At 46.9% G+C, this 12713-nt stretch overlaps 1 protein-coding gene across 1 annotated transcript in view; it reads left to right on the top strand.

Annotated features, from left to right (window-relative positions):
- Dpysl5 (dihydropyrimidinase like 5) overlaps nucleotides 1–12713 on the top strand; it is a 44930-nt gene that overhangs the window by 15423 nt on the left and 16794 nt on the right. The window contains exons 2-4 of the mRNA XM_035448291.1: nucleotides 10925–11083; nucleotides 11551–11730; nucleotides 12511–12579. Of these exons, the coding sequence (XP_035304182.1) occupies nucleotides 10925–11083; nucleotides 11551–11730; nucleotides 12511–12579 (408 nt within the window). The remainder of the gene's footprint in view (nucleotides 1–10924; nucleotides 11084–11550; nucleotides 11731–12510; nucleotides 12580–12713) is intronic.

The following is a 12713-nucleotide window of genomic DNA, read 5'->3' as shown; positions in this document are numbered from 1 at the left end:
TGGGCTCTCTCAACCTTTAAGAACCAGAAAGAATATGGGCCAGGCACTTGGCAAACATTCTTGGTCCCCAGCACAGTTCCCTCTCAGGGAGATAAAAGCTAATAACTTTGATTCTTTTGGAGACAAGGTCTCCTGTACCCAGGCTAGCCTTGAACTCACTATGTACCTGATGGTGATGCTGATCTTCTGAGCATTCTGCTTGCATGGCCCAGGAGCGAGGATTCAGACATGTGCCACCATGCTTGTTTCTCGTGGTGCTGGCCATTGACCCCAAGGCTCTGTGATGTGCTGGGTAAGCGCCCCACCATCTGCTACATTCCCAAACCTTTTTAAGTTCCTTATGTTACTCAAAGGGAAATAATAATAACAAGTAATAAATAATGGTCTGATTATAGATATCAATGTAAATGTAGGTATGGCCTTTTTATAACCTGGTTCCGGTTTCAAGTATGAAGATATGAAGATATGGGAGACAGCTCACTCTGCACTCTATGTCCTACTTTGGGGTCCATGGGTCAGCTAGAGGATCCAGAGTCAAGGGTAACTTTTCCTAGAATGAAAGTCTAAGCACTGTCAGGTTCCCAGCTTCTTTATGACCCATTTCCTATCAGGCCTGGGTGGGCTTCTCTCTTCATGCTTGCTTGCTTGCCTCTCCCTTTGTCAGATGTACACACACCAGGACTGTAATCTGAAAGCCCCAGCCACACTCAGTGGCCTCAAGGTAACCTGTTATCCCTGCCGTGTAAAAAACACAGAGTTCAAAATGGAGCAGGGATCCCAGACCCCTCCTAGCACCTGGAAGCATGTAGCTCCCTACCAGGACCTGAAACTTTCTCCCTGAATCCCCTTGTTTTGATAGTGCACCTCCTGGCCCCCTATCTGAGCCATCAGGCTGTGACTTGCTGTTCAGAGCTCCTCTCTGTCCATCAAGCACTGGTTTGGCCTTCAGAAACCACTTCAGGCAGACCGTGCAATCTGCCCTTCCTGGGTGGGAAGCTGGGTCTCAGAGAGTATGTCACTTACCAGGTTAATAAATGCAGGGCAGGCCTGGCATCCTTCCTTAACAGCTTCATGACGTTGTTACCACTGAACCATGGAACCAAATGAAGGCTCTGGCATCATTGAAACAGATGATGCACAGAGTGCAAGCGGGGTTACATGCACTTCATTCTGGATTGCTGGTCATCCGTCTTCTCGGGCATCTGTAGACAGCCTGGACTATTACTAAGCATCCGTGTGGCCTGCTGGTCTGTAAACTTTCCCACCTTGAGATTAGGAGGAACTTTGCCAAAGAGCGGGTGACAAAGGGTCTCTCTGTGCCGCTCTACTTTAGAGCCATTTCCACAGGCCCCTTGGCTTCTTGAGCGCTGGCAGCCACTTTCCTTCTGCCATGCAGCTCCCTTTGAGAATCATCTCCAGTCTCCATGGTAACCGCATGTCAGGAGACAGTCTCTGCAGTGCTGGGGCTTTGTATTAAACACAGTGAATTTAAATTGGGTGCTCGGCTGTGAAGATAATCATTCTGGATCAGAGAGAGGCCCCAGGCTCCTCATTTCATAATTTTAAATGTTGGTACAATTCTCAGTGTCGGCCCTGTAATAAAAGCCCCAGCCACACCCTCCCTTCTATGTTGGCTCTGGCTAGGTAACCCTTTCCTTGCACTCTTTTCCATTCTTTGAAGTTAGAAGTGGGGAGCCCCTCAGTCATGCAGGGCTAGCCCGAGCTGAGGGGTAACTAAACTGGAAGGAGGCTGGAGCTGTGGTCAGATGGGCTCTCATTCAGTTTGCTTCTGTGATGTCCTCTAAGCCCCACTATAAAATGAGACGAGTAACCCCTAGCCTACAATAAGTTTTTAAAATTATGTTGGCAAATATATCTAACATAAATTTTCCCACTTTAGCCATGTCCACAGCTTTTTGTCTTAATTGCAGCTGCACATCCTTAAATGCCAACCTCTGTTCCCTCTCTCCTCCTTGTAACACCGTCAGTCTACTTTCTGTCCCTGTGAGTGTGACCACTGAAGTTCTGAGTTTGAGTGGAATTAGTCAGTGCTTGTCCACAGTGGCTGCTTCTTTCCCTTAGCGTAATGCCTTCAAGGTTCATCCGCGTGGTACCGTGGCAGAAGAATACTCCATTGTGTGCATAGACCACATGTTCTTGTTCTTTTTATTTTGTTTTGTTTTTGTTTTTTGAGACAAGTTTTGTTTGTGTAGCTTTGGAGCCTGTCCTGGAACTTGCTCTGTAGACCAGGCTGGCCTCAATAGATCTGCCTGCCTCTGCCCCCTGAGTTCTGGGATTAAAGGCGTGCACCACCACCACAGCCCGGCAACCATATGTTCTTATCCACTCATCTGTGACTGTGGATGGAGTCTGGCGTTACCTCCTTTTTTTTTTTTTTTAAGCTATTGTAAGTATTATGGACATGGGTCTATACATGTCTGTTCAAGTTCCCACTTGTAATTACAGAGCAGTTTTCATTGTTGTTGAGACAAGGTCTCACTATGCAGCCCTGGCTAGCCTAGAATGCACTATTGCAGGACAAAACTTTCCCTGGGGAGACGAAACACATATTTACTCACCTCAGTTAGGAATCCCATGAGAGACAGTATGGATACCACCAAAGTCCAACTTGGTAACCAATGAGTTTTATTGAGGTTACTTGCAGAAGTATGGGTGAAAGTTCTCTTACAAGAGCAGAAATGGCTCAAAGACAGCTGCATCACCAAAGCTACCCCAGCATAGATGACAGCTCACAAAGATGGGAGCCTGGAGCACACTGCACAGCCTGCAGGCAGTGCAATAGGTTAGAGTGCCATTTCTAGTGCCTGGGTTGGTTTGAACCTCTTCAGGTAGCTCAGCTGGTTTCATTTTATGCTAAGCAGCTCGTCTGATCTCAAGAGTAGCTCTTGGCTTGTCTGGGTATCTCCTTTGTAGCTTTTACTGCTTATTCTGGCAGGGCGGGCCTAGTGAATCTAGTCAGTTTCAGGGACTTCTTGAAGTCCCTGACTTTATATTCTAGGTTAAAGAGCACCCCCTGCAGGATGGAATGTTACAATCCCGCAGGAGACTGTTAAATAACAACTGTGTTGACCAGGCTGGCCTCCAACTCACAGGGACCCACTTCTGTAAGAACATGTGCCCTTCTATTCCCAGCTTAACCTTTTTTTTTTTTTAAGCATATCTTTTATTTATTCTTTGGCAATTTCATACATGTACACAATGTATCGTGATCACACTCACCCCCAACTCCTCCCTTCTACCCCCTCCAGACCTCTCAACATAGCCCCCTCCCACCTTGGTGACTATTTTTTTTAACGATCATTGAGTCCAGATGGTGCCGCCTGCTGGAATGTTGGCTGAGCATGTTGGCTTGAAGCATGTGTAGGTCACCACAGCCACCGTGAGCTCATGCATGCAACAGCCACATCGTCACCAGAAGACAGCATTTCCCAGCACGCCCTCCCCATCTTCCAACTGTTTCTTTCTTTCCATACTCTCTTCCAGTGTTCTCTGAGCCTTGAGGGGGTTGACTCAGATGCCCTGCTTAAGGCTGAGCATTCAACAGTCACTTACTTTAGTTGCTTTGGCTAGCTATGAATATGGAGCCATTTTGAGGATCAAAAACTATAGTGAACAATTAGAACACTGCACACAGTAGGCTATCGGTATTTATTATTGTTGTTATTATTTTGCTGAAGTTAACCCTAGTAATTACTGTCATAATAGGCTGATGACTTCAGCAAGTATGACGAAGTCATGCTGAGCTGGGCTGTATCTGTCTCCCTGGCCAGCCTTGTGGAAATCCATTCATTCTGGGACTTAAAGGGACTGTCTTAACCATGGGAATGTGTCAAGCCTCACCATAAAAAAAAAAAAAGATACATGCTTTTATATTCCTCCCAACAATTGATACTTATGAATTCCCATCTTCCAACGTGAAAAAAAAATGTGAAGCCTGTGTACACTTCCTTGTTAGCAGTCTATTTTAAGCACATCCTCTGGGAAACCTTGTAGCTGGGGTGGGACAGCTTGAGGGACATCACACCTGTTAGCACTGGAGATCGTGGGCTTCAGAGTACAAATGCCTAGATTGCAGCCTGGCTGGTTTCTGAAAATCTGGGATGGTGGCAGTGTCTGCCACATACGGATGCAACTGTGAAGACTAAAGGGAGGGCCCACTCCTGGATCCATTCATGCGAGTAGCAACAAAGGAACAGTTTGGAGTCTAATTTCACCAAGCCTTCTGTAGAAAGTGCTCTCTTGCTGCCCTGGAGCCGAGCATGAGAACCTCAGACCTTGGAACCAACCATCTTTCCCTGTGGGACCTACCGTGTGCCTCACCAGGCTCTTGCCAGTTGTCTTAATGCCAGCCAACCCACTGCACGCAAAAGCCCCAGCTAGAGGCAGCCCCCTTCTGTAGTGGAATTTGTGTCAGAGCGGGAGGAGAATAGGAGCCCTTGGCCAGCCTCCTCCTGACCAGTGCAGGGCCTGAATGCCCTCACAGCTCTCTTTATTATAAGATGAAAGGAGAGAAAACTTGGATTTCATATCTGAGCCATAGCGATTCGCCGCAGGCTGTGGCTGTGCACCTGCTGAGCTGGAGCCAGGACTGCTGAACAGATAAGATAAGCTCACTAGAAGGTCCTGCTCTTTACCCTCTGAACTCTCCTGGAAGCCAGAGAGTCCAGGAGTATCAATGCCTTGGCTTCTATAGCTTCATGCCAGTGGGGACCCCTGGGGAACCCCTTCCTAGTCTCCCTCCAGTTCTTGTCTGCACCTTTAACCTAATGCCGTTTGACTGCCTCTTGGGTTAAACCCAGACTGTCTTTTTTTCTTCTGAGCCCTAATTTCCCAGGAAATCTGTAACCAGTGACTCCTCTGTTTAACATCAACTCAGACGCCCTCAAAACAAAATAAGCTCCTCACCTCTAGCAACAGCCATTCCTTTGCCAGGAATGCCTCATTCAGAGAATGGTACCACGTGCACCCAGGCTGTAGCTTCCTTACCCAATGTTTCAGTGTTCTGTTGCACCACGACCATGGCAACTCTTCTAAAGGAAAGCATTTAATTGGGGCCAGTTTACAGTTCAGAGGTTTAGTCCATTATCTCATAACAGGGATCGTGGAGACATGCAGGCAGACATGGCACTGGAGAAGTAAATGAGAGTTCCACATCTGGATGGGCAGGCAGCCGGAAGAGAGAGTGAGCCACTGGACCTGGCTTGATTTCTGAAACCTCAAAGCCCACCCCTTGTGACACACTTCCTCCAACAATGCCACTCCCTGTGAGTCTATGGGGACAATTTTCTTTTTTCTTTCTTTATAAGCATTAGTGTTTTGCAATGGGTTCTGGGTCCCCTGGAACTGAAGTTATAGACAGTCGTAAGCAGCCATGTGGGTGCTGGGAATTGAACCTGGGTCCCCTGGATGAGCAGTCAGTGCTCTTAAGCCATCTCTCCAGCTCAGCCCCCTCTCCAGCCCATACGGGGGCTATTTTCATTCCAACCACCACACTCAGGATCAGAGGATACTTCACTGCTACAACTGAAGGTCTAGTTCAGGCCTGCCAGCCTAAAGTTCCACTCACTGCGTCATTGCCTCCAGTCCCATGCATCATCATTGCACTGCATTTCTAGAAAAGTCAAGAGCACCGAGGAGTCTGGGGATTTGGCCCGGTGGTAGTGTCTGCTTAGCAGGCATGAGGTCCCGAGTTCAATCCACAGCACTGCAAAACCCACCTGTGGTAGTACATGCCTGTCATACTAGCACTGGAGAGGTGGAGGCAGGAAGTTCAAAGGTCAAGATCACCTTCAACTATTTGCACAAGTTTATGGCCAGCCTGAGCTGTAGTGGCTGGGGAAAAAAAAGTGCAAAGGACACCTTCAGCCCAAACAAAATTTACACTGCCCCAGGACCTGTCTTCGTTTGTGCCTGTGCTAGATTTCTGCCTGGCTCCTAGACCCCTTTGTTAGTCATTCCTGGCTCTCCCTGCTCAGCTATCTCGGCCCACTTTCTCTTGCCCGGCTCCTCCTGCCCAGCTCCCGGCTTTGAGTGAGCCCTGAGTGACTACCCTGAAGTGAATTTTCATGTGCTTTTCTTGAACCTCACCCGGGATCACACCATCTTTCAGGGATTTGGCCTCACTCCTGTTCTGCTAAGAAGTCTGGGACCAGGAATGTGCTGCCTCAGCCCTCCCCAGCATGGTCTCCCGTGGTCTCCTTCTGTGTCCTCACCCCCTCCCAAACAGGATGGCAAGTAGTAGCTCAGCCTAACAGGTGTGAATAGCAGCTTAGCTCCCTCATCTGACCAACGGAGATAGGGCACCTTTTTCATAGGCTGTCGTCAGAAATAAACAAGAAACAGAAGGTGTTCAATTATGTTAATAGCAGCAGTTTTCATCTCCACTATCCCATTTTATGTAAAAACTCCCTGCCCTGCATATTTGATCCCCCGCTCTTGGTACGATTTTTCAACCACTCAGTTCATGCAACCTCTACTTATTTTCTTCCTCCATTGTCAAAACTTTGCTTCTTCAGGAAGCACGCTTCCTATACACCCTTCCCTGAAACCAGGGTTTAAGCCTACATCTGCACCCCCATCCCAAGTTTGATTCGTGTCCCAGGAACTTTGCCTCTGGGTTTAGCATTCGAGTCCTCGAAACGTCAGGCACACGTATAAGAAAGTGTTTTCCCTGAAGTGTGTTGTGAATGGAATGCTGCCTGTTTCCTCTGACGAAAGCTGAGCAGACAGGTGTGAGTTTTAGATGCAGGAACATTCCGGATGTGCACACTAAAAGGTCATGACATAGTCTACGTAGTGTGTTCCAGGTCAGTCAGAGCTACTACACAGGGAGACTGGGTCTCAAAAAAATACACACAAAACAAAATGCAATGCTGTGAAAGAGCTGGTTCCCAAGCAGGCCAGCGAGCAGCAGACAGCTGTGAAAGTGAAGGAACCACAGAGCCAGTGGTCTTTTTTGGTACTTAGAGTATGAAATTTTTAAAAAATAGAAGGTGATTTTTAGATTTTATTTATTTATTATTTTTTATTTGAATATTATTTGTGTTTGTTTGTTTGTTTCAAGGCAGGGTTTCTCTGTGTAGCTTTGTAGACCAGGCTGGCCTCAAACTCACAGAGATCCGCCTGCCTCTGCCTCCCGAGTGCTAGGACTAAAGGCGTGCACTACCACTGCCCGACTGGAAGGTGATTTTAACATGAAAGTAAGAAGAGGTTCCGAGCCGAGCGTTGGTGGTGCACGCCTTTAATCCCAGCAAGAGCCTTAACGGATGGGCCTGTTGGGGCCCAGCAGAGACAGCCCTCTGTGTAGCCTGACTGGCAACTGTCCAGAAGCTTCAAAATCTGCCCTCAGATAGAGATGCGAAATCCTACAACAGGGTAAAAGTCATGCCCCTGTACACAGGCAGGAAGGCTTGGTTGGACAGAAGTGTGTGTGTGCGTGTGCGTGTGCATGTGTGTGTAAAAGGCTCGGATTGCTACACAGGCAGTTTTGGTCAGCCACCATGTTCAAGGAGGCCCTGATGGGTTCAGGTCTTCACTGGTTGGGCCTGGGTTGTTGAAGGTCTGCAGACTCCACAGCATTGCACTTCCACTTCCTGCCAGTGTGTGTGAGCATCAGAGTGTGGGCTCTGCTCACGAGTGCACAAGGATGCTCAAGCAGGAGGAGAAGCAGTTAATGATCACAGAAACAAGTTGCCAAAGGATACGGACAGTTTGGTAGCATCGTGTACTAGCTAAACACAGAGAAGTGTGTCAGCCTCAGAGCAGGTAATGGTGGAGATCATTAGGTATATCAGAATTGATATTTCATTTAGAAAATACCACAGGCTGAAGAGACACTCAGCAAATAAGTCACTTGGTCATAGCATGAAGACTGGAGGTCAGGTACCCAGAACCACACAAAAGGCCAGGTGGGTGTGTCAGCTCTCCTATGACCCCAGAATTTGGGAGGCTCAGTGGCAGGGAACCCTGGGACAAGCTGGCTAGGTTGACTAGTCAAATCTGTGAGCCTCGGGCTCAGCAAGAGAGTCTGCCTCAGGAAACACAGTGGAGAGCAATTAAGATACCTAGCTGATGTCAGTCTTTGGCCTCCACAGGCAGGCACACATATGCAAATGTACATCTGAACACACAGGTGCACACATGAGAATGCACACATATGAACAAGAAGCCATGCATGTACATACTACAAACACATACATACCCAAATATGCAAAGGAAAAAAATCTCATCTGGGGGTGTATCTCAGTGATAAAGCAAGGGTTTAACATATGAGACCCTGGATTCAACCTCTCATACTGCCCACCCAAAATGGTATTTTTAATAAAAATTAAAAGTTTAAACTATCTGAAGCAAGAATTATAAAATTATTAGTACCTGATAAATGTGTGTGGGCATGTTTTCTATCTTCTATGCCTTTACTCTGCATTTGAAATATCTCATAACTGTAACATCTTTTACACATGGAAACATAGCTAATTAAATTTAGTTTTAAATTCTTCCAAGTGGGTTTGTATAGTTAATATTATAAATATGACATTGCTTTTAGTGTATGTTGTAAAATATATCCCTTTAAATAAATATGAGAAAAGAAAAAACAAATTATTCAGGACCAATCACCCCAAAACAGACATCATTAATACATTTGGCATGCTTCCTCCAGTGTTTCTTGTGTGTGATTTAACATAGCTTTAAGCATCTTGTGAGCACACTGGATCTGTTTCTTCACTCCCTGCAGCATTGCCCTTTTATGTTATTACTGAGCCTCTGTGCTGGCTACTGTTTTGTTTCCTTGACATAAGCTAGAGTCATTTTGGGAAGAGGGATCCAACTGAGAAAATGTCCTCCCCCACCCCCCAGATTTGCCTGTGGTCAAGCCTATGGGGCTTTTTTTTTTTTTTTTTTTTTTTCTGATGGATGTGGGAAGCTCCACCTCTGGGCTTGGCCTCTGCATCAGCTCTACCGTGAGTTGCTACCTAGACTTCCTTTGATGGTGGACTGTGATGTGGAACTCTTTCCTCCCCAAGGTGCTTTTGTGTGTGGTGTTTCATCACAGCAATAGAATCCCTAAGACAGCATCCGTGAGCATCATCTTACTGCCTTTAGCTAAATATCACCCACAGCTCACATAAGCAATGGTTTTTGTGTAAGTAGTCATGACATGTGACAGGCCCACAGCCAAGTATCCATAAACACATCCTTCTGAAGCATCAGGAACAGGACAGTGCCTTGCTCTCCGCAAGGCCTTTAAGTGGGGTGACGATAAAAAGGTCTGTCACATCTGTGATGTCGTCCTGTTCTTGTGAACACAGAGCCCAAGGCATTCATCCTGGGCATCAGAACTCTGCCTGCTTAAAGGGCCAGCACTCTCTCTCTCTCTCTCTCTCTCTCTCTCTCTCTCTCTCTCTCTCTCTCTCTCTCTCTCTCTCTGTGTGTGTGTGTGTGTGTGGTGTGTGTGTGTGTGTGTGTGTGTGTGTGTGTGAAAGTATACCTCCCAGTGTCAGGTAAGCCCTGAGTCCATAGCTGAGCCATGAACTCTGGTTCGGAGGCTCACAGGAGCACTGGTAGTAATAGTAACATTACCAGTGTACCCTTCTAAGCCTCCCAGAGCTGCTGCCCAGCAGGCATGCATGCACTTGTGTGTGGCTGCAGGTGCAGAGGGGGCTCATGGCTGCTCCAGATAACATCCAGTAGGCAGGGAAGTCAATACCACAGCTCTGCATGCTTTCCAGAACTCTTGGTTAGACTCCAGAGGATGCTGCTTGGGGCATTTGGCAACTTGTACTCCTTTCCCACAGGGCTCAGAGGCTGTCTGCCTAGAGCCATCTAACCCACACCATTGCAGGTCCCTGGAGTCCCCTGACTAAAGGCCAGCCCTTCCAGGATCCACACAAGCCTGAACCTCTCTTCTTGGGGATCACAACACAAACGTGTACACTAGGCCCAAGGGTGGCATTTTGCAGCAATGGACAGAGTTCAGTCCTGTGTGCTCAGCATGTATCCAGGATGGAAGTTTTTGAGTAAGGCAAGCTCCAGGGAAAGTCAATTTCTCTGCATTGTAGCTCAGTTTCAGAGGCCCTTGTGAGGACATATTTGTCATAGTAGGTGGGTAATGGTTTATTAGCCTGACCTGTACTGTCACGTATTTGAAGATTTGCAAATGAAATTGCCTTTTCTACCCTTGCCTTAGAGGTCCTAGTTCCATCTCTGTGCTCACCGAGGGTCCCTTTTTACCCATCCATGGCCACCACTGTGCTAAAGGCAAACAAAAGACAGCACCAAAGAACCAGAGAAGAACAAAACAATTTAGGGTACACAATGCTAGTGTACCAGACTCTTCCCCCTGCCCCATGTGTATATGGACAGCAATAAATGCAAGGCTGGCCAAAACAGAGTACATCCACCTGCTGTGAGGATGAATCAGCCTGGTGGGAGCCAGCAGAACCAGGAACAGAAGCCAGCTTGTAAACTACAATCTGTGCTCCGTCCCCCCCCCCCAACCTCCCCACCACCACCCCTTTCCTCCGTTACTACACAGAGCTACCGCCCTCTGTTGGTTGCTTTGAGCAGTGCAAGAAGTCAGACCACAGGGTGTTGAGATTTTTCATTCTCAATTGTTTTTTGGCTGCTAGACTTTTTCTCCGTACCTTAGTCTCCAGCAGTGCCCCCTGTTTGTTATAGAGAAGGCAGCTATATCGGGCTTTTTCACCCCTTTGGAAAAGAAAGTAATTAGGATAATTAACACACCCATCACGATGGCACTTTACCATTCCATAGGGATATTTGACTTTCTCTTCCGACTGTCCACCCAGGAAGCTTGATCTAAGCACAACCTGGGCACCGTGTCTCACCTTGATAGTGAGTGCAGGCAGAGCCGTGACAAGGCTGTCTTTCTTCTTGTTCTCAGGCAGCACTCGTTGGAGGCACCACCATGATCATTGGCCATGTCCTTCCTGACAAGGAGACCTCCCTCGTGGAAGCCTATGAGAAGTGCAGGGGTCTGGCTGACCCCAAGGTCTGCTGTGACTATGCCCTCCATGTGGGGATCACCTGGTGGTCACCCAAGGTAACAGTGCTGATGGAACCCCCAAAGAAGGCACCAGTGGTCTGGAGCACAAAAGGGTGTGTGACTGAGCTGGCTGGTGCCTGATGCTCTAATGTGTGTAAAAGCATCCCCCTCTACCACTCTAGCTTCCCTATGTGCCAAACAAAATATTTAGGAGTCTATAAAGATATGGTGGGGAGGAGGACTATCCTACCTAACTTAAAGAACCTATTTTCCAGCATTCACAGTGAGATCACGTCGCAACAGAGTCCATGGCCATGGGCCAACCTCAGGAGCACTGGCTCCCTGTACTGACTGACTGCAGGGGGTCAGTATATCCTGATGTGTATAGGAGGTCCCGTGAACATCTAATGGGGAGGACTGCTGAGTAGTCGGCTCAGGCACAGACGGCAGTGTCCTGTGTGTCCTGGAGTTAGCCACAGCCCTTCTCAGAATTCCCTACACTGACTTTGTGTTTTGCTCTCCAGGTGAAAGCAGAAATGGAGACACTAGTGCGAGAGAACGGGGTCAACTCTTTCCAGATGTTCATGACCTACAAGGACTTGTACATGCTTCGGGACAGTGAGCTATACCAAGTGTTTCATGCCTGCAGGGACTTTGGGGCTATCCCCCGAGTCCACGCTGAAAATGGGGAGCTCGTGGCTGAGGCAAGTCAGCAACAGAGGTGGTGGGGTGGGGTGGGGCCAATGGACACAGTGTTCAGGGATTCGATCACTTGTCCCTGTCCTTCAAGGTTCACATGAATCAAGTAATTAGATGGTGTGAGATGGGAACATCTGGGGTGTCAAATCTTGGTCTGAGATCCAAACTTTAGATATAGATATAGATATGATATGTATGCTAAATATACATATTAAAATCTCTTTATATTCCAAGAGGTTTCTTAAGTCTTAGGTAATAATTTAGTGTGAATGTTATGATATTTAAATTCCACTATAGCAAAATAATTTAGAACATCTCTTGGGAATAATTTTTGAGATACAGCATGCAAAAATAAATGTCAACACTCCTTTTTCCTCTCCATCAGAACTATTACTTCACGAGAGTCTGTTCTCTGGTACAAAGGGTGGACCCCTTGGTCCTTCTAAGTCTTGGGGTGAAGCTGATCTAGGAGTCGCTGATACCAAAGACATTTATTGAGATTCCCAGAGTGACAGCTCAAACTTTTAAACCAATTACTGGTGTTTGTCTTTGGTATCCCTGGCCGTTGCTTAGCAACTGGGCTGTGTTTTTTAAGAATAAAAGGTATTGTCCAGACATTAAAAAGTGAGGAGAGAATCAGAAGTTTACTGCATTCAGTCCTCTGGTTTATTCTTTGGAAAATGTACACTACAGAAGGAAAACATGCCTGGCATACTTTACTGTCCCTTGGGTTTGGTAGTTTCTTGTATCTCTGTGATTGTTGTCTTTCTCTTGCTATTATTCAGGGTGCTAAGGAGGCTCTAGATTTGGGTATCACAGGCCCAGAAGGAATAGAAATCAGCCGTCCAGAGGAGGTAGGAGAAATTCCTGTGTCTATGGTCAATTTTGTTCATGCAGACTTTCTGTATCCATTAACTTTCTGTCACTGAAAATAAGCCTGAGAGAAAACTTTATCATCATCATCATCATTATTATTATTATATTATTT

Source organism: Cricetulus griseus, chromosome 7 (assembly GCF_003668045.3).
Source record: "Cricetulus griseus strain 17A/GY chromosome 7, alternate assembly CriGri-PICRH-1.0, whole genome shotgun sequence".
Taxonomy (NCBI): domain Eukaryota; kingdom Metazoa; phylum Chordata; class Mammalia; order Rodentia; family Cricetidae; genus Cricetulus; species Cricetulus griseus.
Note: the sequence above shows the minus strand (reverse complement) of the source record. Positions and strands in the feature narration are given on the sequence as shown.